At 36.9% G+C, this 27941-nt stretch overlaps 2 protein-coding genes across 2 annotated transcripts; both read right to left on the bottom strand.

The window, feature by feature from the left end:
* Positions 1 to 3772: 3772 nt before the first annotated feature.
* On the bottom strand, positions 3773 to 27598 carry C5H12orf29 (chromosome 5 C12orf29 homolog). The gene is made up of 7 exons (XM_044678445.1): positions 27405 to 27598; positions 18048 to 18165; positions 15173 to 15268; positions 13154 to 13270; positions 11088 to 11285; positions 4496 to 4665; positions 3773 to 3967 (listed from the first exon to the last, which is right to left on the bottom strand). Exons 1-7 carry the CDS (start codon positions 27492 to 27494, stop codon positions 3779 to 3781), a joined length of 978 nt encoding a protein of 325 aa, XP_044534380.1. The 5' UTR covers positions 27495 to 27598; the 3' UTR covers positions 3773 to 3778.
* LOC123249232 (nuclear pore glycoprotein p62-like) lies at positions 20814 to 24555 on the bottom strand. Its single transcript, XM_044678211.1, is given in 4 exon segments — positions 20814 to 21065; positions 21067 to 21929; positions 21932 to 22102; positions 24531 to 24555. Coding segments are annotated over 4 exon segments (1089 nt in total). The 3' UTR covers positions 20814 to 21035.
* Positions 27599 to 27941: the final 343 nt, after the last annotated feature.

Genomic DNA, 27941 nt, shown 5'->3' on the forward strand with positions numbered 1-27941 from the left:
AAGACAATGTCCCTGTGATTAGTTTTGTGGGCATTAATTTGATACTAATCTGCCCCCACTGGTGATCTCCCTCTCCTTCAATTCATCTTGCCCTCTTACCTCAAGCTTTTTGAATTTAAATTAACTTCTCCTAATTTGCATTGACCTCTTCTTGGTCTTTCCTTGAGACCTTTCTATAACTCTGTCCACTTAATTTTTCAGGTTTCACTACCTCGTGTGAAATTTAAGGAGCATTCTATTTTAACTGAGGAATAATCCAAACTTGTTCTAATAGCCATTTGTGTTTTAAAATAAGTATTCTCTTTATGAAAATTGTTATATTTGTGAAACTTAATTACTTCATCTTTTGAAATTTCAAGCATGGGGTTTTTCTATAGAGGTGATCTGTGGATGCTATTAATGTATCTATATTCACAAGCTCAAGCAGTTTTCATATATATAATATATGAAGTTATGTATAGCATAGTTAATGCAAACTACCATTCAAGTTTATCTGGGCAAGATGTATTATAATCTTTGTTCTCTCTGTATATGCTCTCTTTAAAGTCAGTTACTTTGGCTTCCATGTTGTTTCAAAAGTGTTACCTTTATCTCTCTCCTGCTAAATTTTCATTTCTCTCTGTGTGGTACAAATCTGTAACTCTTTTTCAGAGCCTCTACTTATTTGGAGAAATTAACTTTCTCTTAATTCAGCATTAAAAGCTCCCATTACTGACCTATTTCAGTTTTATTTCACTTCTAAATCATTCTAGAATTTTAGTTTCATAATTTTCAAGGGAGTTTATGGGATTTTTGAGGATTTTTAATTCATTTTTCTTCATAGTTTTTACACAATATTTTGGCTTCTCTTCAGTTTTTACACTTTTTTTCCTTCTGTCTTTAGAAGTCTGTGAGTGTCTGTTTGTGAGGCAGGTTTTTAAATCAGGCTTTCTGTCCCTGGGCCTTTTGGTCTTACATCATTTACTTTGTGTTTCCATCAACTTCTCTCTGGTATCTCTCCTGAAGGTTGTTGTTCCAGGGGAGATTATACGCCAGTCTCTGGTATGACTGGAATTTCCTACTGAGTAAACGCAGTGAGGAAGTTTCCTCACTGAAAATTCCCTACAACAGTGAAAACACAAGATCCCTTACAAAACTCAAAATTACTACTATATTCTCTAATCCTTCAGAATTTCTCATCTATGTTAAGGAATACCGCCATACACAAATTCCCAGAATTTGGTATTTTTATCTGTATTTAATGAATGCTACATATAATATTCTCCCTTTTAATACCTGTATGAGAAAAAAATATGGCCAGAAAGTTAAGTTCAAGCCAATAAATGTTGTTTTAAAAAAGGTTTCCGATAGTATCAATTCCGAGGCATCAGAGCAGTAAGCAATTTGGGGTTAAGTGACTTGCCCAGGGTCACACAGCCAGGAAGTATTTGAGGTAAAATTCAAACCCAGGACCTCTCCCATCTCCAGGTTAGCTCTCTGTTCATTGAGCCACCTTGCTGCTCCTGTATCAGTTTTTAAAGTTAAATTCTGTATATTAAGTAAAATGAGTAGTTAAATGTAAATGGGTACTCTAGCATTAAAATATTTTTTGTACCTAAGACTGTAATTTCTTTAAACAGATTTTGAAAAAACAAAGCTTCCACAGACATCTCTAACTTCAGATCCAGAAAAGCAGCAGTTGAAGGTAATGGTTTTGCCAAAAATTATTCTATAAATTTATTTTTATAAATCTAAACTTTTTGGTCATATAAATGCTTTTGTATTGGCTACTAAAAATAGCACTGTGATTGCCATCTTTGGTTAAGATACACAAATGCTCATGTAAAGTCTCAGAATATATTTGATGTTCTAATGTAACACTCACATCAAAGAGAGGAAGTTAGGCATATTCTTTCAAGATCCTCATTTTGATATACAACATTTATAAAAAAAGATTTTGAAGAAAACTGGAAAGCTAGAGAAGTGTTTTTATTCATTCATAATGTTTATTATTTTAATACTCCTTAATTATTCTGCAAATGACTCAAAACTAAATTCTTCATAGGTTCCTAAAGCCATTTAGATATAGTAGACATTTCCCCTTCCTTTAAAAATATGCACTAAATGTTAAGTACATATGTGAGTACATAAAGTGTTTGTATTAATAACCAAACCAAAAGGGCTAGAGAGATATTTAATCTGAGGGCAAAGAAAACATTTAAAGTTAACTCTTTGTTCTTCTAGTTGCCTAATCTCGAAGACTCTAATTAAATAATGTATGTAAAAGTACTTTATAAATGCCTTATTGTATGCTTAAATATGGATGACCTCATAGCCATTAAATTAAAGATGGAAGAATAACCCAAATTTTAAAATAAATTTTTAAAATTTTAAACATGAGGTCAAAAATCACTTGTAGTAATGGGCATTGTCATATTTTTTCATTTCAAACTGCCTTAATTTCTAAAATACTACATAAATCTTAAACATGAGTAAGATTCGAAATATAATCTATGTATAGTAGAGAGTGATAGATTTCATTGATAAAAGTGATTATTGCCAAACAGAAATTTGCATTTGAGATGGGGAAAAAATGTCTACCTTCAGAACTGTCTACTTTTGTATCTAGTTATTAGTTTATAATGCCATTTGATTTGTTTCAATTTTCATATTTAGTCTACTTATTCAAATCTAAAGATTTCATATCTGTTATTATTCTACATTTTGATGTTAACTTGTTTTTATCAGGAAGAAAATAAAAAGCTTAAAAAAGAACTGGAGAATTTTGATCCCTCATTTTTCGAAGAAATTGAGGACATGAAGTACAATTACAAGGAAGAAGTAAAAAAAAATATTATTTTGGAAGAGAAGTTGAAACAACTTTGTGAACAGTTCCATGTTGAACTAGAGACTGGAGCTACTGTTTCTGGACAGTTGGAAGCTGAAATGGATTTCCAACTTAAACTTTAATCAACTATTTTCTAATTTATAGAAGTTGTAGTAATCAAATGACACTTAGTTTAGGTATTTTTTTGTATAATTTCAAGCAATTGAATTATTTAGTGAATAAAGTTTGTTTATATGAAGTTATATTTGTCTCATTAGGAAAACAGATTTTTAAGAAATTTAACAGATGTGTGTTTTTGTGTTAGAAGTTGTCTGTTCCTCATCCTTTTTATGATGAGTTTCCAAAACAATCATAATGTTCTTTAAATTGTAATACTTTAAATGTTGGACTGAGCCATGTTAAGGGAGGTTATAAGAGTTAAACAATCAAAAGTTTGTTTTGTTAAATAAATGCCATGGTGATGCTTAAATGAGATTGGTTAGTTTTTCTACTCAATTCCCAAGTAATGTGCTACTACAGAAAAGGTCATGAAGTTAAGATAGCTAACAACATTCATGACCTAACTTTGCGAATAAATGATACAAAAATTGTTGGTCTAATGTAGTCTTTGTTTTAAAAAGAAAATACAAAACTGCTGTCCTTATAAACCCTTCATATATATGTATGTACATATATATGCACCAATTGTTTTTAATAGATAATTTCTACTGTGTCACAAGCCTCTGGATTTATACTTCAAGACTAAAAGTTAAAAAAAAAAGTCCCTAATTAACTTTGAAATGTGTATGTTTGAAAGAATTGGTCACTTTTCAATCAAATGCTAATGGGCAGGTAATTCAGCTGTGTCAAATGCGCTCTTGAGATATTTCACTTTTCAACTGGAAAAAGACCCAATATTCAAAAGTTATAAAGCTGTTATAGCTGATTTTCAATTGCATTTTCACTTCAAATTCATACATCTAGTTTTATATCTTTGAGTCTGCCAAATTTTTGATTATCTAGCTTTGAAAAATGATTAAACAAACACTTGGAATCAAAAGCACAGTCATATCTCGTTCTGTTCATATTGATAATAACTGGTTGTGAATTCATGTAAGTATCTGGAATGGGCCACCGTAAACCGAGATGATGACGATGAACCTATTAAAAAAATAATAACAACATTAGCATTTGCCCATAAATACTAAATTCAGAAAAAAGAAAAGTAACTGACTAGTTCTACAAGAAAAATGAACTTAGGGGGAATTAGAGGACTTGTCAAGGCCCTATTCCATGTAATATGCTGTTTAGAAAACATATTCTTTGAATACCAAATAAACTTTCAGGAGTCTGACAAAACTATTATTCATTCCCCTATAAAGGAAGTAAACAGAACTTTTAAAATTTGGACTTTTTTAAGATCAGATTTAAACACTTCATCCTTCCATTGTCAGATGCTGCATTAGTACTGAATTAAATCACACCCATCCCAAGCATACATGAACACATGCACAACTTTGGTAAAGTTCAGAGTAAAAATAGTAAATATAGTAGTGGGATAAATTAATTTCTTTGTACTTAAACTGGAAGTGATATGCTTTCCTTCTTTGGGCAAAAAAAAGAACCATTCTAAGTCACTTCCACATCCTACTGTGAAGTTCAGACAGCCAGCTCTCTTTATCTAATGACCTTGATTAAACAGCCATCGTTGCAGTGCCAGACTATCCCTTCGATTCTTCCTTCTCTACAACCCTCAAACCAAGACAGCAGGTCATGATGCTTCAGTGCAGGCTGGTTTTTTATTTGAAATGCTCCATGTGGCACAAGAAGATGTACTGGATGCTTTTTGCTTCCTAATCCTGAAAGACAAATTCACCTACAGTGTTAGCTGTATACCTTACTTTATAGACAAGAAAGCACACAAGACATTTAGGAAGGAGAAGTTACTTTTATAGTACAAATGACTTCTCAAAGAACTCTATGATAGAATTTCAGTCTATCATTCCAGTTCTATTCTCAAGTATTGGAATGGTTGTCATGTGGAAAGAGGAATGTATTTAACTGGTCTCAAAGGGTAAAATAAGAACCAATGAGAAGTTGTGGAGAGGGAAATTTATGGCTCCTTCAATAAAAAGATCTTCCCTAAAATTAGAACTGTCCAAAAAATAGACTGGGTCATATCCTAAAGTAATGAATTCCCCATCACATGATGGTCAAACTATAGAATGTTCTAGAAGGACCTCTGTTTAGAAGTCATGTGTAGAAGATCTCTCTGATCTGTTCCAACTTAAAGATTCTATTGATTCTCACTATCTCCAAATTCATCCCCTGCTGAATTATAAATTTGAGGGAAGGAATCATGTCTTATCTAACTTTGGAACTTTCTATTCAGTAACAATGCAGTTCAAATATCCTACAAATAGACTGTATGAAACAAGTCATTACTCCCTAATTCGGCCCCTCTACATCAGCTTGCTTTTCAATTCTCTTCCTTTCCCTTTCCCTTCCCTCTTTCTCCCCTATCCTGCTAAATTTATTAGTAGCAAAAATCACTATAAATTACATCAAGTACTCCCTCTACTTAACCTTTGAAAAGCATGTTGAAATTCTATCAAAAATAGGGTAGTGCCCAGCTGTGTGACCCTGGGCAAGTCACTTGACCCCCATTGCCTACCCTTACCACTCTTCTGCCTTGGAGCCAATACACAGTATTGACTCCAAGACAGAAGGTAAGGGTTTAAAAAAAAAAATAGGGTAGTGATGCCATTTTAAGCATAACAGACTACGTTAAGGCTCAAAATAATTAACCTCAAACTAAATCTGTGGGTTTTGTCTCCACCACTAGCCCCAAAAGCCTGTCTAGATAAGTCGGAGAACTCTATTTCTTTTATAGCTCCCCCATAAGGTTCACTAATTGCTGAGCCTCAAGTCAAGAAGAATTTATCTTCTAGAGTTCAAATCTGGCCTCAGACTCTTACCAGCTATGTGATCCTATTTGCCTCAGTTTCCAAAATGTAAAAGGGAATTCTTTGTTCTGAGCTTATACTTGTGAAAGGGAATCCTTTATTCCCTTTGTCTATTTTGAGTTAATTCTTGGTTAAAAATAACTTAAGTACCCCTACTTAGTACCTCACTAGATTGTGAAGACTCTCCTTTGTCTAGAATTGAATCGACAAAAGCTTGAACACCCTACTTAGCACCAGGTGGGGGAGCTCTCCACCCTTTCAACTCAACTAGTCAGGTATGAAATGAGAATTCATACCTCAGTCAGTCAGGAATCTGTGAACTCTTTTTTTGATGAGTATTCACCTTTCCAGAGGTGAGAAATGGTTCCCACAAACACTACCCCTTGGGCAGTGTTGGGCAATTTAGAAGCTCTTACTGGCCTTTGTGAAAAGGGGAAGAGACAAGAAGCCACTATAAAAGGCCCTGAATTTCTGGGGCTAAAAAAAGTCACTCCAAGAAGGAAGTCAGCTTCAAGGAGATGGACTTCAAGAAGGAAGTCAGCTTCAAGAAGAAGGTTGACTCAAGGAAGAAAATCGACCTCGGGAATCACCTTCAGCTTGAGTCATCGTCTTGGCCTACCTCTTGGAGGGAACTTGGGTAAGTGGATAGCTGGCTTTCCCTTCCTGTCTTCTAGAGAGAGTTTAATTCCAGTTGAAGGTCAACAACTCCTGGCTGAGTTGAGCACTGGAGCAGTATAGAATTATTTATTTAGATAAGCTAATGTTTTCTCTACTCTTTTGTATTTCTCTGCTTTCACCCTTTCCACCTCTTTTGTAAATAAAAACTATTAAAAGTCATTTCGACTTTGAGCAATATTACTATGAACCGGCAACCACTGTTATTATTTATAATCTTCCTATATTTCAGTCAAACCATTAAAATTTAATTCTTACAAAAAGGAGAAGGAAATGGCAAACCAGTCCATTATCTTTGCCATGAAAACCCTGACTGGGATCACAAGAATCAAACAACATTGAACAACAACAAAAAATAATGTTCAGTAATCACATACAATAGTTAATAAAGAAATGCTTTTCTATTTTAACTAAAGTTTATAACAAATTACTAAGTGCCATGGAAAACAATCTAAATTCAATTAAATATATTCAAAATGCATAGTAAACTGATGACAGTAAATCTTAGTTCACTTTTTTGTATCTTAGATAGGAAATAAGCCCATTTAGATGACCAATCAACACTGAAAATCTACATTTTTTTATGGAAAGAGATGTTAACAAAATTTCCATTAACATTTATCTATTTTATGGTATATATTTTTGTAGGAATTAACTTTAGGAATATATCTATAAATAAATGAATAAACATTTTATCAAGTTCTTGTTATGTGACAGCTGCTGTGTTAGGTGCTAGGGATAAAAAGACAAAAATAAGTCATGCCCTTAAGGATTAGGATCGGATATATGAATAAATATATAAAAAATAAATAACCCTCCAGGAATTGATGCAGAGTGAAAGGAGCAGAACCAGGAGAACATTGTACACAGACAGATACACTGTGTAATAGAACATAACGGACTTCTCTACTAGCAGCAATACAAGGATGCAGAGCAAGGCTGAGGGACTTATGAGAAAGAAAACTAGCCACATTCAGAGGAAGAACTGTGGGAGTAGAAACACAGAAGAAAAACAATTGCTTGAACACATGGGTCGATGGAGAGATGATTGGGAATGTAGACACTAAAAGATAACTCTATTCCAAATATCAATAATATGAAATTAGGTCTTGATCAATGATACATGTAAAACCCAGTGGAATGGTCAGCTAAGGGAGGGTTAGGGGAGTTTGGGGGAGAGGAAAAGAACATGAAATATGTAACTATGGGAAAGTATTCAAAATAAAAATTAAAAAAATGTATCTAGACTATAATATCTCATTTTGAGCAACATGACTCAAAAATTAAAAAATAAATCATCTCAACTCTAAACTAGGAAAAAAATAAACACATACATACATACATACATAAACAGCTAAATAAATAAATAAATAAATAAATGCAAGATGATCTTTTAGTGAGAGGACACTAGAAGCTGAGAGAGGGAAGTATAAATTAGGCAAATCAATACAAGAATATTTAGTTACTGTTGATAAAAGAGGGGCCGAGATCTAAGGGAAGCAGGAAACCTTCAGGCACCAAGTATTCAGCTAAGTATGAGAACATAACACTGCCCTCTAAGTGGCTATTTCCCTAGGGTACCCAGGATGCCCTAGCCTCCTGCAACCCCAAGAAGCCATAACCACCAAAGGCCTTGATAGGTCACTTTCTACAGAAAACACAAACATGAAGATATGCTCTGGTCTTCTTTCGAAACCCTCAGTGTCTATAGGAGACATACGTGAAAGCAAACCAGGAAACCTTTGAGGTGGCCATGGCTGAGTCAGTCCTCTGGATCAGAGCTCGCTCCTATTTATGCTGGTTGTTTGTTTGTTTCTTGCTACAGCATAACAGTGAGAACCAGTGTGGTTTATAATTTTTTATGCTTTGGAAAATGGTCATATTTTTAAAGGTACTATGTATAATGTTCCCAGTCAGAAGATGCCATCAACCTTTCAACTCTAATATTGCTGTTTGTTCAGTTTTTTATTTCCCTTTAACTCTGTTATTTTTGTCCATTTCTGAAAAAGGAACACTAAAGTCTCCCATAAATGCTGGTATTCTTTTTTTCTTGTAATTCATTTAACTTTTCCTTTACAAATGTTTGCCATGACATATCCATATGGGCAGAGAAATATGGGTCTATAGATATATTTTAAAATTTAAAAATAGTGTGTATATGTTGTTAATAAGCCTAAGGTTGCTTAAAATATGATACATCTTTCTACTTTAACACTGTGAATGTTTATTTTTTGCTTCTATAATATGACTGCAACTCAGATTTTTTGAAGAATACTTGATGTCAACCACATTGGAAGCCTCTTGTTTTCATTCTCCTTGTATTTTAGATGCTTGTTGACTATCTGTTTCTTGAAACAGAAGATTGTTGGATTTTGTTTTCTTATCCATTCTGTTTACTCTTATTTATTCCACTCAAAGTTATTATCTGTTAAGCTTATGTTTTCCTCCATTTCTGTCAGATTGCTTTCTATTCTCTTCCTCCTTGAGACTGCAGTTAGTTTCATGTACTCATATTTTGATGTTTGTTGAATCCCATAGGCTTGTCCCATCCCTAGCTCAAGTTCTTTGAATTCCTCATTCTCTCTTGCCCTTCTCTTTTTTCTTTCCTTAAGTTCCTCCTTTACTTCTGACCATTTTTTCCTTCTTCAGTTAAGTGAATAACATCTTTGCTCTCTGCCTCCAATCTCATACTTTAACATTCTTTTGCTATGCCCAAAAAGTTATTCTTTGCTTTGTCCATCTATGTTATTTCTCTTCCCTTATGTCAATGCTGAATTTTATTCTCTGATTCTTGGGCTATATATACTCTTTACTTATTTTTTTATTTTCTCTACATCCCTCCCTAATAAAAGTAAAGCTTCTGAAGCATCTAATTTCCTCACTCTTTTCTGAACCATTTGTATTGTCATTGTAGGTCATACACAATCTTCCCCATTTTCTGTTGTCACTCTTAGAAACATCAATTTATATAGGATAGATCTAAAGTCAGAAAGGACCTCAGAAGCCATTTGCCCAATACCTTCATTTTATAGATCAGAAAACTGAGGACTCTGAAGGTAAAGTATCTTGGCTAAAGTCACACAAGATATATCCACACCCTACAATCTAAAGATCCTACTGTTAGATATATAATATTATATATTTTATTATAAAGAGGTCAAAGAGAGAAAGGTCTCATAGGCTTAAATTTGTATCAGCCATTTTGTTAGGAGCAAAAATTGGAACTACTAGAAACAAGTCTAAAAGCTCACCAATCTGGTCATGGCTCAACAAACTTTGGAACCTGAATGTAATGGAACCTTAGTGGGTCACAAGAAAGTATAACTATAAAGACCACAAAGAAGCACAGAAAGACAAGAAGTGATGCAATGTCAAATGAGCAGAACCAGGACAGCATCTACAGTCCCTACAATAACATAAAGGAAATAGCCATTCTCCTCCTAAGTATATTCTGGTGGCTACCTATTATATCCAGCAGCAAATATCAAATACTTCAGCATTTAGAGTCTTTCACAACCTGGTTCCTTCCTACCTTTACAGTCTTTACATTTCTCCCTTCCATATATTCTACGATGCTGTGAAACTGGTTTTCTTTCTGTTACTCCAACAATGCTCCAGGCCTGGAATGCTCTCTCTCTGCCTCCTGGCTTCAAAACTGGTCATTTTCAGTCATGTCTGACTCTTCACAACCCTATTTTGGGTTTTCCTGACAGAGATCCAGTCATTTTCTTCTTAAGCTCATTTGATAGATGAAGAACTAAAACCAATTACCCAGGGTCACATAGCTAGTCAGTGAGGGTGGATTTGAACCCAGGTCTTCTTGACCTTGACCTCCAGCCCTGGCACTCTACTGCACCATCTGGCTACAAACGTCAGCTCAAATCCTAGCTTCTGTCAGAGGCCTTTCATGGCCCCCACCTGATGCTGGTGCCTTCCCTCCGAGAAGACCTCCAATTTGTCCTCTCTCTATCTTGCATATACATTATGGTTTGCATGTTGCCTCCTCACTAGAAGAGGAGCTCCCTGAGGGTGGAAGTTATTTTTGTCTTTCTTTGTAAGCCTGGCCCACAGTAAGTCCTTAATGAATGCTTATTGACTAACTGCTGCACAATGTAGTAACTCAGTATGGCTTCCCAAACCAAATAAGAAAATGCACTTCCATCTCTTCTTTGTGGAGGCAGGGGAACATGGGATGGAAACCTGCATGTACTACCTGACTCAGTTGATGTTTTGGTCATTTATGGTGAATTGTTTTTTCTCCCTCTTCCTTTTTTATACTTTTCTTTGATGATGGAGCCATGGGAGAAGATAGAGAAATAGGTGTAGAAATTAAAGTAATATAAAAATAAGAGATATCAATAAAAGACAAAAAAAAAATCAGCTGACAAAGGAAACATCAGATGAAATATTGCTGTGTATTGGAATTTACTATATCCCAAGGTGTCGATTAACTTTAACCATGGGCAGCCTTAGCTCAGTGGAATTTGAGTTAAATATCATGTAAATGCTATTCAACCCAAAGAGCAGGCAGGCATTATCTCCCAAAGTCAACACATACTACCCTTTTCTAAGTAGGACCAACATCTCCACATTGCTACCTGTTGCTGACAAAAAAAAAAAAAGTAAAAGTCTTTACAAACCGTAAGGATTTCCATTAATGTTTGTTCCTATAAGCTCCAGTGTTTGTTCCAAGAGATCTGACAATGGCACTGCACTGATTTCCAAAAGTCCAGAGTCATCAGCATGGTGATTCAATACTAGGGCAAGTTCAAACTCATAATTGACCACAGAGGAATGCCAGCAATACTGTTTGTTATTTTTTTCTACTGGCACCCAACCTATAAGCAGTGTGAGAGAAAACAAAAAGAAGTTTCACTAATTTCATTAATTCATCAGGTTTATTTTGTTTGGTTTAGAAAGTTATACACGTCAGAACTTAAATCTCATTTACAGAAGAGAAAGGGAAAGCCTAGACATTCCCTGATTCTGTCCACTTGTCCTCGTGGTACAGAGAACAATCCTCTACATACAGGACACTTGAAGAATCACAGAATTTTAGCTCTAGGGAATACGTTAAGAAATCATCTAAGCATTATACTGTTACTCTTAACATTTTATTCTTGTCCAATAACCAACAACTAGGACTGGAGGAAGTTAGCCACATATAGCTTCTAAAAACACTGAGTGGATTATTTCTGGAGGAGTTACAGAAAGACATGAGTAAGGAAGTATGCTGGGGTTATAATTTCTATTCAGTGAAGGGAGTATCTTTACTCATGAAATCACGGATCCACCAAATATTAAAATAATTCCAACAGACATTGTGTGGATACTCTTTATTTCATCCCCTTCTATAAATGAGCTTTGCTGTAAAAACCAAAAATTAAAATCTGGTTTGCTAGTTTTATGCAATATTGTACATCACAGGATCTCTGATTTATTGAGTGTCATGGTGCTTCTCAGAGTACTGGTGATAACCCATCCACATCTCCTCTCTCACACTACTCTACTCTAATTCAGACAATAAACCTGCACAGAGGTGCCCCCAATGTGCTGGAGGGGAAGGGCTTTCTTCTAGGGCTTTTCACATTACTGTGGGGACCAGAGCAAAATGGAGGCCAAGACCCTTGTTCTCTCTACATGATTGGCCCACATAGTTTTCCAGTCTTGTATCTTCTTGAAGATATATTTTAGACTGCTTCTTGTACCCAAGTAATTATTTATAATACACTAAAGACTATGAATGCTCATGTATTTATCAGAATCCACGATTTTGACTCTAGAAATTGTGAAATTTCCTGCTCCATAGTCATACAGTGGGCTTAAAAAGGAGATTTTATTGCAGTAAGAAGGTTGCGATAGAAAACACTGTGCAGTTTCCTACTTATAATTGAATCTACTCTCTTCCTATTTAGCTCAATAGCTATCAGTGGTTTCCATACAAGAGGTATATACTGATGAACCAACTTGAGAGGGTGACCATGGAATTTCATGTCATATTCTGGATAATTTTGTTTTTCCTCAAAAAACTGTGGGCTGAACTTTTACATAATTGTGGCTCTGAGCACTTATTGTTGGGCACATATTGTTGGGTTCTGAGGCTTAAAGAGATTAGCACACTGTCACAGAAGCATCTGAAAGACTTCACTCTCTATAAGGAATGCTATTTCCAGGGGCAGCTGAGTAGCTCAGTGGATTGAGAGTCAGACCCAGAGATGGGAGGTCCTGGGTTCAAATACAGCCTCAGACACTTCCCAGCTGTGTGACCCTGGGCAAGTCACTTGACCCCCATTGACTAGCCCTTACCACTCTTCTGCCTTGGAGCCAATACACAGTATTGACTCCAAGATGGAAGGTAAGGGTTTAAAAAAAAAAAAAGGAATGCTATTTCCATTCCACACTGGCAATCCCATATGACAGTACTGAACACCCTTCACTGAATATACACTATGTTTTAGAGTTCATTTGAAATTAATAATCAAAGTATTGTCAAATTTATCTCAGTTGGTGAGGAACCAGGCTATATTTGTTCCTCTTAATCAAATCCTTTGTTTCAGTTAGCAAACAAGTAAAGAACTATTCAAAAGTCACTCAGGGCAAGACACATGTGACATAAAGGATCTTTTCCTATAATTTCTGATTGAACCTAAAAAAACACATTTCCATTAGTAAACATAAAAAATATAATAAAGTCAGTCTTGTATACCAGGTATATGCCCATTTTCATCAGGCACTGGATTTCCATTTAACTGTTCTATTTCCTTTGCTGGAATCCAGCATTCTGGAACAGATTTGAAGTCCTCTTCAACATTCCAAATAAACTCTTAAAGGAAATAAATGAAATGATATAAAAACTTTTTAAAAGCACAAATCACTATGCAAATATAAATTATTAATACTATTATTAGTAACAATAACAATCTGGTATCATCAACACAATGGTTATACTTTTTTAGCATAAAGCTTTCTGCACTAACTAGAACTGATAAACTGAGACTAATAGGATGCAGTGGTTGACATTTTGGAAGGCAATTTGGAACTATGCCCAAAGGGCTTTAAATGACTGCCTGTCCTTTGATCTAGCCATACCACTGCTGGGTTTGTACCCCAAAGAGATAAGGAAAAAGACTTGTACAAAAATATTTATAGCTGCACTCTTTGTAGTGGTAAAAAATTGGAAAATGAGAGAATGTCCATCAATTGTAGAATGGCTGAACAAATTGTGGTATCTGTTGTTGATGGAATACTATTGTGCTCAAAGGAATAAAGAACTGGAGGAATTCCATGTGAACTGGAATGACTTCCAGGAATTGATGCAGAGTGAAAGGAGCAGAGCCAGGAGAACCTTATACACAGAGACTGATACATTGTGGTACAATAGAATGTAATGGACCTCTGTACCAGCAGCAATGCAATGACCCAGGATAATTCTGAGGGACTTATGAGAAAGAACACTATTCACATTCAGAGAAAGAACCGTGGGAGCAAAAATGCAGAAGAAAAACATATGATTGATCATAAGGTTTGATGGGGATGTGATTGAGGATGTTGACTTTGAATGATCACTATTGCAAATATTAATATTTGGTTTTGAATATTAGGTTTTGAACCTAAGTATTAGGTTTTGAACAATGATACATGTATAACCCAGTGGAAATGCTCATTGGCTCTGAGAGGGGGAGAGGAGAAGGAAAGAATAGGAATCATATAACCATGGAAAATTATTCTTAATTAATTATTAATTTTCTAAAAAGATGCAGTGGTTGACAGTTCATCTAAATCAAGCCCTTAGACAAATAGGTATATGGATGATATGATTCTTTCTGCATCATTTGCAAAGAAATTTAATTCAAAGTAAGAAGCCTTTACAAGCACTGGGTATAAATATTTATCTTTTCATTCTTGTTATTAAACAAAATGAATCTATTAAACTTATTAAATAAAAATTCTGGATTTAAGTAAAACAGAAAGCAAAATTCAATACCTTGGTTATAAATATATAACTTAGTAACTTGAAGTTGGAAATAAAATGGCTGAATATATCTTCTATTACAAAAAAACACAATATCTAGTCATAGGGAAATTATAAAAATATCAAAAAATAAGTATATAAAAACATATCTAGTCATAGAAATAGTATAAAAATATTAAAAATAATGTCCATTTTGTAAGTTTTTAAAATGTTTCTCCGTGTACAAAAACAGATCAGACAGGCTAAGGATAAAAATATGACCTGTAATTCACAAGAATAAAGAACTCCAAAGTGTAGACACTCCTACGAATGCAGATCCTCATAATCTCTGCAACTGAAAAGTCTTAAAAAGCTACCAGGGGGGCAGCTGGGTAGCTCAGTGGATTGAGAGTCAGGCCTAGAGACAGGAGGTCCTAGATTCAAATCCGGCCTCAGCCACTTCCCAGCTGTGTGACCCTGGGCAAGTCACTTGACCCCCATTGCCCACCCTTACCACTCTTCCACCTATGAGACAATACACCGAAGTTAAGGGTTTAAAAAAAAAAAAAAAGCTACCAGGGTGCTTAAGAGGTTAACATGACTTCTCCACAGTATTACAGACAAAATCATATGGCTTCAAAAAGAAACACTGTGATATTCTTTTTCTTCTAGAATCCTTATTAACACATGCTAAAAAAAATTTTTTTTGACACCACAACAAAAAATAGCAGATGTAAAGTGCTTTAATCCACCAAAATAACAACATACACCAACCTTTTGAGTTTTCCTTTGAATATAGAAATCTTTTAAACCTTTTTTCTGCTTGCTTATTTGGTTTTCTGTCTAATCGGGCCCAAAGGTATGGCTGACCTAAAAGTTTAAGAGTCAGTTAATAAAAATTTGTTAGGAAAAGATTTTTTACATAAAATGTCTTAACAATGGAATCAACTGGAAGAGAATTTAAATGCCGGAGCAATCTTCACTGAAATGCTGAAAAGGATTTAAGGATATTCAGACTGACACAGAACCCTGTATTATTTTATATTTTTTATACACAGAAAAAAAATAGAGAAATGGATATCTTTTAAATATCAATGACATCAGGATCACGAGATCATAGATTTAGAACTAGAAAAGACCTTAGAGATCACCAGGTTTAACTATCTCATTTTAAAGATGAGAGAAGAACCTTTAGTAAAATAAAAATTCTTATTAATCATAATAATAAATCCAGGGCTTTAATGGTTAAGACAAGAGGATTCAGTCCCAGAAAAGCTCTGTTCTGTTGCCACAATCTAGATCCAGTTGGGCAATTCTGCACTATGAACCAGAAGAACTGAGTGATGAACATAAATATCTCACCACAAATGGAAATAAGCTACAAAACAAACATCCTGATTACTGGTAGATTTATAAAGATACTTTGTATATTAAGAGAAAGAAGCTTTTCTTCACAAATATAGAACTTAAAATAACCATTAAAGCTTCAACAGGTTTCATATACTTCCCTCTTAAAAGTATGTGCTAATCATATGCTTTCTAACTTCTTCTTTTACATTCAAAACATCTCTATCTAAATCAACATTAGTATTAACATAATCGTTAGAGGCAATCCCAGCAGCCAGCAAAAAAAAAAAAAAAAAAAGACTTCATATGAGAAAGCTAAAACAACTACCATTTTTTATATTTTGATTTTAAATTACATATGGCAAGTGCCAATAGGCTGTAGCATATTGCTAACAAATGTCTTATGTACCAGAAATGGCATAAAAATGCCCACTGTACAATGGGAAGGGCATTTGGAGGGGCACATGTAAGGTTAAAAGACTTAGAGAAAGGTCTCCAGGTTGTTTGAGGAATACCTTTCAGAATGATTTGTGGGAAGTATGGGGAAGCTTCAAAGGGATGATGGCATCTCTACTCCTGGATACTTGAAAAGTTTCAAAAGGCAGTGAACTAGGGATTGGGAAGGCTGTTCAACAGAGAGAGTTCATTCCAGAGCAAAGAATAGTCAAAGGAAAGGAGAGAAATGGAGGATAAGAAATAGACCAGTGTAGCTGCCATATATAGCACACATGGTAGTATCATTTAAAGTTGGAAAAGTGAATTGGAACCAGACTCAGAAGAAAGCCAGGATGAAGAATTAATAATTTATTTAGCAGGATCACTGAATTACGAGCTAAAAGATATACTCATCTATTTCAAGACCTTTGTTTTGAGAAGTGATGAAAAAGAAGCCCAGAGACATTAAACATCTTGCCCAAGATCATAAAATAAGTAAATTTTAACAAAACTGGAATTTGAAGTCAAATATTCTCACTCTAATCCAGAGCTGAAGTGCTCCAGACTTAGGAGTCAAGAGGTCTGTGATCAAATTCTGCCTCTGACACTAGGTATATAGTCATAGATCTTTTAATCCCTCTGGGTCTCAATTTCCTCATCTCTAAAATGGGCATAAAAAAGTCTGCAGCATTTACCTCACAGGGTTGTATTGTATCAAATGAGAGAACATATGGAAGGCACTTTGCAAATCTCAAAGCCCTGTACAAATGACTAATAGTATTCTTGTTATTATTATCTGTTATTTTTTTTACTATATCCCAAAGAGAAGACACTTAAGGTTTTTGAGTAAAGGGATTTTATCATCATTTAGAACAGTGGTTCCCAAACTTTTTTGGCCTACCACCCCCTTTCCAGAAAAAATATTACTTAGCACCCCTGGAAATTAATTTTTTTAAATTTTAATACCAATTAATAGGAAAGATAAATGCACCTGTGGCCATCACCACCCTCCTAGATCTCTGCAGCACCCACCAGGGGGCGGTGGCGCCCACTTTGGGAATCACTGATTTAGACGATTATTCAGGCAGCAAGATAAAGGATACAATGGAGGGGAATAGGCTGAAAACAGGAAGACCAGATAGGAAACTTTTACAATACTATAGGGGAGAAAAGCTGAAGTAGTTCTAAGCATTAAAAAGGGTATGGATATAAAAGAGAAAATAAGGTAATATGATGGATTCTTAAGAACCTAAGAGGTTGCCTGTGCCAAACCCCTAATTTTATATTTGAGGAAATAAGTCCAGGGAGCTTGAAGAACAGTAAGTGTCAGAAGCGGGATAGAATACAGGTCTTCCAAACTGTGAGCTGATGCATTTCCCAATGTACCATACTAAGATTACACAGCAGGGGTTGGCAACCTATGGCTCTTTCTGCAGGAGCCATAAAGTCCATTTTTTTCAGGCGCTGTTACAGGAGCGCACTGTGAGCACTGTACGGCTCTCACAAAATTACATTTTAAAAAATGTGGCGTTTATGGCTCTCACGGCCAAAAAGGTTGCCGACCCGTTACACAGGAACACGGCCACTGGTGGATGTTTGGGGATAAGGGTGAAGAAATAGTCACAGAAGACTTTAAAGAGCCTCAGGGAACTGGGATAATATCAAGAGAAATTAGGAGAGGGGAAAAGTTGGCCTGCAGGAGTGACAATGTATGAGACATGACCTTACAACAGACTTTTTCCACTAAAGAGTAAGGTTGATAAATAGCAAACCCTTCAACATTTCAGTCTAATGTCACATTTTCTACAATATTAAGAATAGCTCTCAATATTGATGCTGAGACAGAAAATAAATTCTAATACCTTACCTTTATAGGTAGTGACATAACAACATGTTCCATCTACTTTTTCAGTGGGAATTGCATTGTATATATCTGCATCTAATGCTTTGTGATTTATAGTTTCTGTAGCCAAAACTTTAAATGGCTTAAGGAGAAAAAAAGAAAACATGATTTTAGAAATACAGATATACATAATATTTTTATGTAATTAGATGTTACTGTCTCTCCTACAATTTCCAGTTTAAGTCATTAAAGCTTATTTCCCATGCCATTTTTAAAGAATTACTGAATTCTATAACATTCCTAAGGCCTATGTATGATTTTTCTCCTTTGTAAATATAATAGAAAAAAAAAAAGAACTTTAGTTATAGAGACATAAGGAATTGGATTTCTTTAAGTTAAAAGTTATTATCAGCCAAGTTCTTCATGTCTCAAATGAAGCACTGTTATCTCCTCTGATCATGATGGTCAGGCCTCTGTTCTTCCCTACACCCACACTCAAGAGGTTCAACTATTTTATTTTCTTTATTTCCAGGGACTTCTTCCAATTCCAAGAGATACAAGACATGGCACACCCTTCTTCTTTCCACTCCTCTTGGTTTTTTAATTGAGAGAAATCTAGAATTACCAGAACATCTGAAAGATAATCTAATCTGGATCAAGCTTCAGTATTTTCTATAGTACTTTATCCACATTAAAAACCATGTAATTATCATACTTATTTCTTCACAGGAATTTCAATATGGATCTAGTTTAGAATGTCTTCTGGAGCAATACTTATTTTTCAGATGGAACTTTTATTTTTGTTGTTGAGTCGTTTTCAGTCAGGTTCAACTCTTCATGACCCCATTTGGAGTTCTCTTGGCAAAAATAAATGGAGAGGTTTGTCATTTCCTTCTCCAGCACATTTTACAGAGGAAGAACTAAGACAGAATTAAGTGACTTGCCTAGGGTCATACAGTTAGTAAGTGCCTGAAGCCAGATCTGAACTCAGGAATTTTCATTTCATTTCACTATAAACACATTTCTTGAAAGTTGTAGGCTTCTTTCCTCAGCATCTATATCTTTAAAATATGCTATAACACACTTCTTTTATTGTTTAATCATTGCTTTAAGAGTGTCTTAGCCAAACAATTATTCCCTTCATCTTTTCCCAACCTGCTCATTAGTCTTCCAGAAATTTCATGATCATATATATGCTCACAGAGTTGGAAGTGATCTCAGAGATCCAACTCCCTCATTCTGCAAATAAAGAGGATGTTGAGGCCCAGAGCACTAATTTGCCAAAATTTGTACAGACATTAATTAAGTTGTAAAGGCAAGATATGAACCCAGTCCTCTAATTCCAAATTCAGTGATACTTCTATGCTAACACAAAACTTAGCACAATCGATCAAAGCAAAAAAAAAAACATTTATTAAGCAACTACTATGTGTGAAGCACCACAGTAGATGCTGGAGATACAGAGAGAAGTAACATACCAGTTTTTATCCTCAAACTTACATTTTTGAGTGGGGGAGAACACAACATATACAAATTATATAAATATACACACACACACATATATGTATATATATATGTACATATATACATATGTACATATATATATATATAAACAACATGACAAATACAAGGTCCTTCTTTGTGGGGAAGGCACTAAGATCTGGGGAGATCAGCAGAGGCCTCATGTAGGAAGTGGCATCAGAACTGAGCTTTGAAAGAAACTAGGGATTCTAAGAAATTGCTATAATGGTACGTTTCAGATCTGTTCCCTGTAATTATCCTCTTCTCTGGGCTAATTATTATCACTTTCTTCAACAGATCTTCACATGACATGGTTTTCAATGACCTCCACATCTGAGTGCCCTGTATGCTGGAAGCTTACCAGCTTCTCAAGTTTTCTTAAATTCTGTGCTCATAACAATATATACAGTAAGGCTCCCTTATTTATGATTCCATTTTTGGTGGTTTCAGTTTTCCAAGGTCAATTGTGGAAGCACCACCTCCCTGACCTGGAAAGACTGTCCAGTTTCAGTTATCTGACCAGGAAGTACAGAAGGGCAAGCGTGGTCTCTTGTTTTCCTTTGTACTTCTTGACACTTTCACTTTCTTTTTTAAAGTTTTTTTTTGGTGGGGAAAGGGGTTGGGGAAGATGGGAGGTTATGGAGTGCTAAGCTGAGGGTCAGGAAGGTAAAGAGAACACATATATATGTATGGGGTCAGCAAGTGTTCACCTTAACCTTATATCCATGGTTTCAGCCACCCCTGGTAGGTTTTGGAATGTATTCCTCTCAAATATGGGGCCCCTACTGTCTTCCAGATGAGGTCTTACTAAAAGAAACTTCTTAGCCCACTCTGCTGTCACCTACTGATCTCATAGAAGCTCTCCACTTCATCAATAACCTTAGCCTCTGGCTTAGCCTTCCTCTTCCCCTTGTTTCCAAGTATCATCACTGACAACTTCAACATATACGATAAATAACTATTCTGACATGAGTCTCAGAGATCCTCAACCTAGTCAACTTCAGTGCCTCCAATCCATACACCATTTCTGCCATATTCTATCTTGCTGTAATAACGCAGATCTTTATTTTTCAAGTGCTGTGACTAATTTAATGAGCATAGAGATTCACAAAATGTTGATATAACTAATGCAAAATTACAGTAAGCATCTCTTCTTTCTTCTTAAAGATGTAGAATGGAAAAAATGCTCATAAACTTTACTGTACTTAAAATTAACTGCAATAGATAGTAATTATATATTTTATTCAGGATTTCTAGAACGGGAAAAGAATACCCACAAACGTTACTGTAACAAAAATGAACTGCAACAGACAGTAATGTATATTTTACTCAAGATTTAGAATGGAAAAATACCCTAAAACTTTTCTCTAATGTAAATGAACTGCAACAGATAATAATTGTATGTTTTACTCAACTTAGAGCCTAAGACCTTTTATACAATGGATAGGTAACGAACAACATAATGACACTATCCAAGACTTCTCAGGCCATTTAGTCAAAGACGGTCTGGTGGCTGGGTTCCCTGTTCCTTGCGCCGATTCTCACAAACCTTTGATACCTCTTCTACTTTCCGCTGCAACAGGGCTGAATTTTGATCAATCCACTGAAGCGAGTCCATATGTGCATTCAAAATCTTACAGATCTGCTGTAGTGGGTCACTGGTGTCGGGAGACCCTCCAGACACATTCAGGTGCCCGATGATGTCCTTGAGGTCCTGGGCCATGCACTTCAGCTGAGCGTCAATAGTCTCTGCAAGTTTATAAGTTTTCTCCCGCTCCTCATCGGCATGCTGCAGATAGACGGTCCCACTCTGCTCCTTCACAGCCTCTTCCAGAGGGGCCAGCAGGTCTTCCAGCTCCTTCTGCTGGGACAGGATAAAGTCCAGTTCTTGATCCAGCCTCTTCTGGTCCAGCTTCACTTTCTCTACTTCTCTGTGTAGAGACGTAATCTTCTCCCCATTCTCAATTAATGTCTGGTCCCAAGCATTCACCTGGGTGGCCTGGTGAAGGAAGTGTTTCTCCTGATCCTCCAATTCCAGACTCCATTTATTGATCAAACTTTCCAGCTGAGCATAAGTCATCACAGAGCTTGGGGGAATCTCCTGATCCATTGTGGGCCTTGGAGTTGTGGTAGCAGAGGGCAAAGTAGCACTAGTAGAAGGGATGATGCCACTGCCCAGTGTTGTTGGTGGCTTCAGATTCAAAGCAAAGCTGGAAGTGGAAGTGGAAGTCATAGTAGTGGTAGTGAAAGTAGATGTATTTGTTGATCCAGGAAATTTTAATCCAAATCCTGGCACTCCAAGACCAGGTGCTCCAACCAAAGTGGATGGAGACCCAGCTGAAATGCTTAGGGTAGAAGACAGTGGAAGGGAGGAGTTTGCTAGGAAAGCAGTGTAGACCCAGAAGTGGTGGTGGCAGCAGGAATCTCTGGTATCAAGCCTGAGAGTGTAGAGCCAAAAGCCACTGCAGGTCCCTGATTGAAGCTTGAGGCCAGTGATCCAGTGGGTACAGCAGTAGACCCTGTAGAGGCCAATAATCCAAATCCTAAACCACAATGTACTTAGAATGGATCTCCATCTATGAAATTGGGAATCAGGAAAATATGATAAGTTCAAATTCCTCCTCAGACACTTAATTAATTCTCTGAACTTGAGAAAAGCACTTAACTTTACTGAACCTCAGTTTCATTTATGAAATGGAGATTAAAAGTAGCATCTATCTAACAGGGTTGTTCTGAAGATCAAATGATAATATGTAAAGTACTTTGAAAAAATATGCATATATATGTATATGTATGTGTATAATGATTTCAACCATGAAATGTATTATTATTGTCACCAATGTCATCACCATCAATCAAAAGATATTTATTAACTGTCTGTGTGCTAAGCATTTTTTTTTTTTTTTTTTTTTTTTTTTTTGTATTTTAAACCCTTAACTTCTGTGTATTGACTTATAGGTGGAAGAGTGGTAAGGGTAGGCAATGGGGGTCAAGTGACTTGCCCAGGGTCACACAGCTGGGAAGTGTCTGAGGCCGGATTTGAACCTAGGACCTCCCGTCTCTAGGCCTGACTCTCAATCCACTGAGCTACCCAGCTGCCCCTGTGTGCTAAGCATTTTGCTAAGTGTTGTCCATGTGGAGAGCTTGAATTCTCATGGTATACACAGAATAAATATAAAGCAAGCAAATACAGATATATATATGAAAAGTAGCTTTGGGATTGAGTACTAGCAGTTGGATGGAACAAGGAAGGCTTCATGAAGAAGATGGTGTGTATTTCATCTTAAAAGATGAGAGGAATTTTCTGAAATGGGAAGGAATAAGGTGTAGGCATATCAGATGGCCAGCACAAAGGCATGAATATGGAAAAAGTAGACTTGCTATTTGTGAAGAGCTGAGACAAAGCCAGGCTGGCTTAATGGAAAAGTACAAGAGGGTGAATAACAACACCCAATGAAGATGCAAAGGCAAGTGAGAGCCAGGATGTTAGGGAATTTAAAAACTAAGCAAAGATGTTTATCTTTGATCTCAGAGACAATAGAGAGCAACTGGAGTCTCAGAATAAAAGGAGTCACAAGGTCAGATCTTTGATGGCAGTGTGGAGGATAAATAGGATCAGAGACTCAAAAAAGGGAGTTGTAATCTAGATTAAGAAGCTATTGTAATCTAAGTGAGAGGGAAGGCTGGGATTAAACAAAGGTGGTACCAGTATAAGCAGAGAAGTTGGATATGAATATTGTGAAGTTAGAAATGGCAAGATCTGGCAATTAACTGCATATATGGAATGAGAGAGAATGAAAATTTGTGGAAAATTCCAAGGTTATGAACCTGGGTGACTAGAAGAACAGATATAAGGGAAGTTTAGAGTAAAGGAGAAAAGATAATGACTTCAGTTTTGGACATGGTGAATTTAAAAGTTTAACAGGCAGTTGGTGTTGCAGAACAGAGATACAGAGAAGAGACTGGGGCTGGACTTTAAGAGATCTGTGAGTCCTACATTGAGATGACAATTAAGCCATGGTAGCTGATGAAGTTAACAAGAGAGAAAGGGTAGACTGAGAAAAGAAAGCATGGGACAGATTACCTACAGTTATGGGTGTGATTCAAATAAGACTATAAGAAACTAAGAAGGATTGGTCAGAGATAGGTAAAAGAAGAATCAGGAGAGAGTAAAAACCCAGAGAGAAGAGTATATCAAGAAGAGGGACATCAGGGGTCAAATACATCAGGCAGAAAAAAGATGAGGACTGAGAAAAAAATACCACCAGATTTGGCAATTACAAAATCAAATCATTGGTAACTTAGTAGTGCAGTTTCAGTTGAGTGATAGGATCTAAAGGCAGACTGCAAAGGGTTGAAAGGAAAGAGTAGAGGTAGAGTGTAGAAAGTTTTTCAAGGAATATAGCTAAAAGGGAAGAGAGATGTAGGATGATGGCTTTGAGGGCATGGTAGAGTCATAAGAAGGATTTGTTTTTTAGGACAAAGGAGACTTGTGTATTTTTTAAAACAGTAGGAAAGGGACCAGTAGATAGGAAGAAGTTAAAGATTTGAGAGAGGGGCGATAAATTAAGGATGCAATCTGCAGTCAGGAGGGTTTGTGATCAAATGCTCATGTAGAAGAACTGGTGTTGGCAAGAAGAGCCACCTGTTTTTGAGAATTCATAAAGGAAAAGACAACATGACCACAAAAAATTATATATAGAGATAATAAGAAATAACTAAATATAAGGTAATTTCAGGGGGAAGGCACTGACACCTGGGAGTAGGGAAAGAGCAGAAAAGACCACATGTTATAGGGGCATATAAACTACACTTTGAAGTAAGCTAGATATCTGAAGAGGCAAAGGAAAGTATTCACTCTAATAGTGGAGGGACGACCTATGTGAGGTAACAATAGTGCTACATGCATTGTGTGTGATGGGACAACCAAAAGGCTAATGTAGCTGGCCAAAAGTGTATGTGGAAAGGGAGTAATGTGGAGTAAACCTGGAAAGGTAGGCTGGAGCCCCATTGTGATAAATATTATATTTGGGGATAGAATTTTATATGTAGAAAAGTTTAAATTTAAATTCAACAAATTCTTTGGAAAGGTTCTTTTCTTTCTATCGATATCACCTATCAATCATTGATAGTAGTTCTTAAAATTAAAGACTTGATATTTCAAAAGATATTCTAGTAACACAAGCATAAGTCACAAAACCTTAAGGAAACAACTGTGACATGGTTTTTAGGGATTGTTTTGAATTGCTGTTTCCTTTTACTTTAGGTGGTCCAAGAAAAAAAAAAAACTCCAAGAAAATTATCTGCAGTGCCCAAGTGTCTTTTTTTCTATCCTAGGCTGACCTTTATTTTAATCCCTATTTTCCTCAGTGGTATTTCATTTTTCTCTGTCACCTCTCCAAAGTCAGTCATTTAGTCAAAGAGCATTTACTCAACATATAACATGTGACAGACACTGTGTGTAAGTGCTAGGGATACAAAAGTCACTCTCAAAGTTTTCACAATGGAATGGGAGAGAAAGTGTAAATAATTAGGTACACACAAAATAGAAAGGACCAAAGATGAAGAATGCTATTCCTCTCTAGACAGAAGTGTTGAACAAAATATGAGGCAAGATAAACAGTTGTGGACAAACAAACTGGAAATTTGCTTTGTTTGACTATGCTTTTGTTAGGAAGGTAATGTTTGTTTTTTATTGGGATGAAGGAAATGGAAGAGAGGAATAAAGTACTTAGTCATTAAAAAAACCTTTTTTTTAATGAAAGTTTCTTGAGATTAAAAACTGCCTTGCTCTTTGTACAGTACCTGTCTACTCAACACACCTCTTACAGTGTCTGGCATATAAAAGGTACTTAATAAATATTTGTTGATTGGAGGACATTCTAAAACTGGAGGGCATTAGGGAGGAAGGTTACTGAGCTAAGATCAGCTGAATGGGAGATGTTTAGTACAGAGAAGAAAATACTGGTGGGATGGGGGAATCTTTCTTAACTATTTGTAGAGCTATCACATGAAAGATGGAATAAACGCATTTTGCTCTAGAGTAAGTCTAAGAACAATAGATAGAAAACAGGCAAATTTTAGCCTGGTATAAGGAAAATCTTCCCAAAGTCTACAGGTATCCAAAAGTAGAATGGTCTGCCAGCCTATGAAAATGGTGAGGTCCCAGTCCCAGCAGTAAGATGGCTAAATGGATTTGTCCACAGCAAAAGATATGGGACTAGAGCCAAGGAAAGAAGTTAAGAGATGGATATATAGATTTGAAAATCAATGGATTTCAATTCAAAGGTTATTAGATACCCAATAAATCCTGGGCAATGTGTTGAGAGAAAAGTAGTAACCATTGAGATAGATGGAGTCATATATTTGAAACTTCTTTTCCAAAATATACTTGCCCAATAGACTTATTGGGTACCAAAAAACAAAAACAAAAACAAACTAAGTACAAATAATTACTGGAAACTATTTATGCCCTTATCTCTCATGGAAATCTAATAAGCCACCTCCCAATATTAACTGTCAATATAGTTCATAGGACAAGGAGTCTAAGTTGGTCAGTTCTGCCTATATTCCATCTATAGACAAAGACACCAAAAAGTCTCTAGCAAAAGACATGATATCTTGGATTTTCCCCAAATGCGTGCTAAAAAGAGAGAAAACAATCTGAAGCAAGGAAAATGTTATAGCCCAGTATCTGTATGGCATAGCAGATCAAAGGGTTGATCTTTGGATCCAGGTTCAAGACTTGCCTCTATTTGACCATGGGCAAGTGCTCTAGGCAACTTGATTATACCATAAGTTTCAAAGAAGGTGCCCCTATGCTTTGGTACAGGAAGTTTCCAGATTCAGGAGTTACCTAGTCTTACTGCTTTTAGGTACTGTGAATAATTTCTCCTCCAATACCTCTTACTCTCCTAATTTTCATCAAGCTGATTTTTTTTTGTATGTGTGTATGTATATTTGTGTGTATATATGTATATGTATGTGTGTATTTAAGGACAAAAACGCACAGTATCCCTAAAGTCTTTCTGAAGTTTTCCTAAACAGTCAAAGGTACGGTAGCTTAGACAGCTAGTATAAAACTTCACTAAGGCTTTGAGAACACTGTATGTGTAGGAATATTTGTATGTGTGAATGTATGTATGTGTTATAGAGACAGGGAGAATGGGGGAGAAGGGGAGAGAGGAGAGATAAGGGAGAAGAGAGGGAAAGAGAAAAGAGGGAAAAGGATAAGAATAGAGACAGGCAGCAAGTCCTGGCTTAGTGGCTGCTGACAGTTCACCCAGGGGCTGCTAACAAAGATAAGGAACTAACCCTGTCTTAGTATCTCTGTTTCTGTCAGTCTGTCTCTCTCTTTAACCCTTACCTTCCCTCTTAGAATCAATCAAATGTATTGGTTCCCAGGCAGAAGAGCAATAAGGGCTAGGCAATGGGAGGTAAGTGACTTGCCTAGGGTCACACAGCCAGGAAGTGTCTGAGGCCAAATTTGAACCCTTCTGTCTCTAGGCCTGGCTCTCAATCCACTGAGCCACCTAGGTGACCTCTCTCTCTTTCTGTCTCTCTCCTTTTCTCCCATCACTCTTCCTTTTCTCTCCATCTCTGTCGATCCCTGTATCTCTCTTCTCTCCAAATGTCTTCCTCTCCCCCCTTACTCCCACCTTCTTCCCCTTCAGATCAGACACCTCAAACCCAGTCAAAAGAGGTGCGAGACCCCACAGACCCTAGGCTCTATCCATTTCGCCCTAGAGTCCCTCCCCCACCATCAGGGATCCATCCGCTCCCCTCCCCCTCCTCTGGGCCCCGCCCACGCCCTGGGGCCCGCCCCTTTCCCCTCCCCCACTCCTGTGGGGCCACCCCTACCTGATGATCCCTCTTGACCGACGGCTCGTCTTTCACCTCCGTCACAAACACGCAGGGCACCTTCCTCTGCACCGAGCCCAGGCGCCGCATCGCGGGCCGCAACGGCCCGGCCCGGCGCCGCCCCGCGACCCTGCCGCTCACAGGCCCGTAGGCAGGGAAGCGACCAGGAAGCTAGTCAAGCGCGAAGACGCCCGAACGACTGGCCACAACCAGAGAAGGGGAGCAGGCCGGGAGCGGGGGCGGGGAGGCGGTGCGCAGGCTCTCCTACAACGCCCAATCACAGGCCGCCGATGCCAGCGCAGGCGGGGCGAACCTCCGGAAAGGGAGGAGGGGGGTTCCTGCCGCAAGGGCTGCTGGGAATTGTAGTACGGCGGAGGACCAAGGGGAACATCTTCGTATGCCCCGAGCTCTGACCTTCTGCAGCTAATTAACGTCAAGGGGCGTTCTGTCTGTTTATGGGCGCCCGCACTCTCGAACTGAAAGTTCTTCCGAATAATTAGCTCAAACTACATAAAATGGGAAACTGTCAATAACTTA

The sequence above is a fragment of the Gracilinanus agilis genome, chromosome 5, assembly GCF_016433145.1.
Source record: "Gracilinanus agilis isolate LMUSP501 chromosome 5, AgileGrace, whole genome shotgun sequence".
Classification (NCBI taxonomy): domain Eukaryota; kingdom Metazoa; phylum Chordata; class Mammalia; order Didelphimorphia; family Didelphidae; genus Gracilinanus; species Gracilinanus agilis.

What these genes read in the sequence shown, in the direction of transcription:
- C5H12orf29 (XM_044678445.1), bottom strand. Translation starts at nt 27,494, where the DNA reads ATGCGGCGCCTGGGCTCGGTGCAGAGGAAGGTGCCCTGCGTGTTTGTG. An exon ending in TTATGTCACTACCTATAAAG is followed by an intron (nt 15,269 to 18,047) that starts GTAAGGTATTAG and finishes TTAAACTTTTAG; the next exon opens with GTCAGCCATACCTTTGGGCC. An exon ending in TGAAAATGGGCATATACCTG is followed by an intron (nt 11,286 to 13,153) that starts GTATACAAGACT and finishes CACTGCTTATAG; the next exon opens with GTTGGGTGCCAGTAGAAAAA.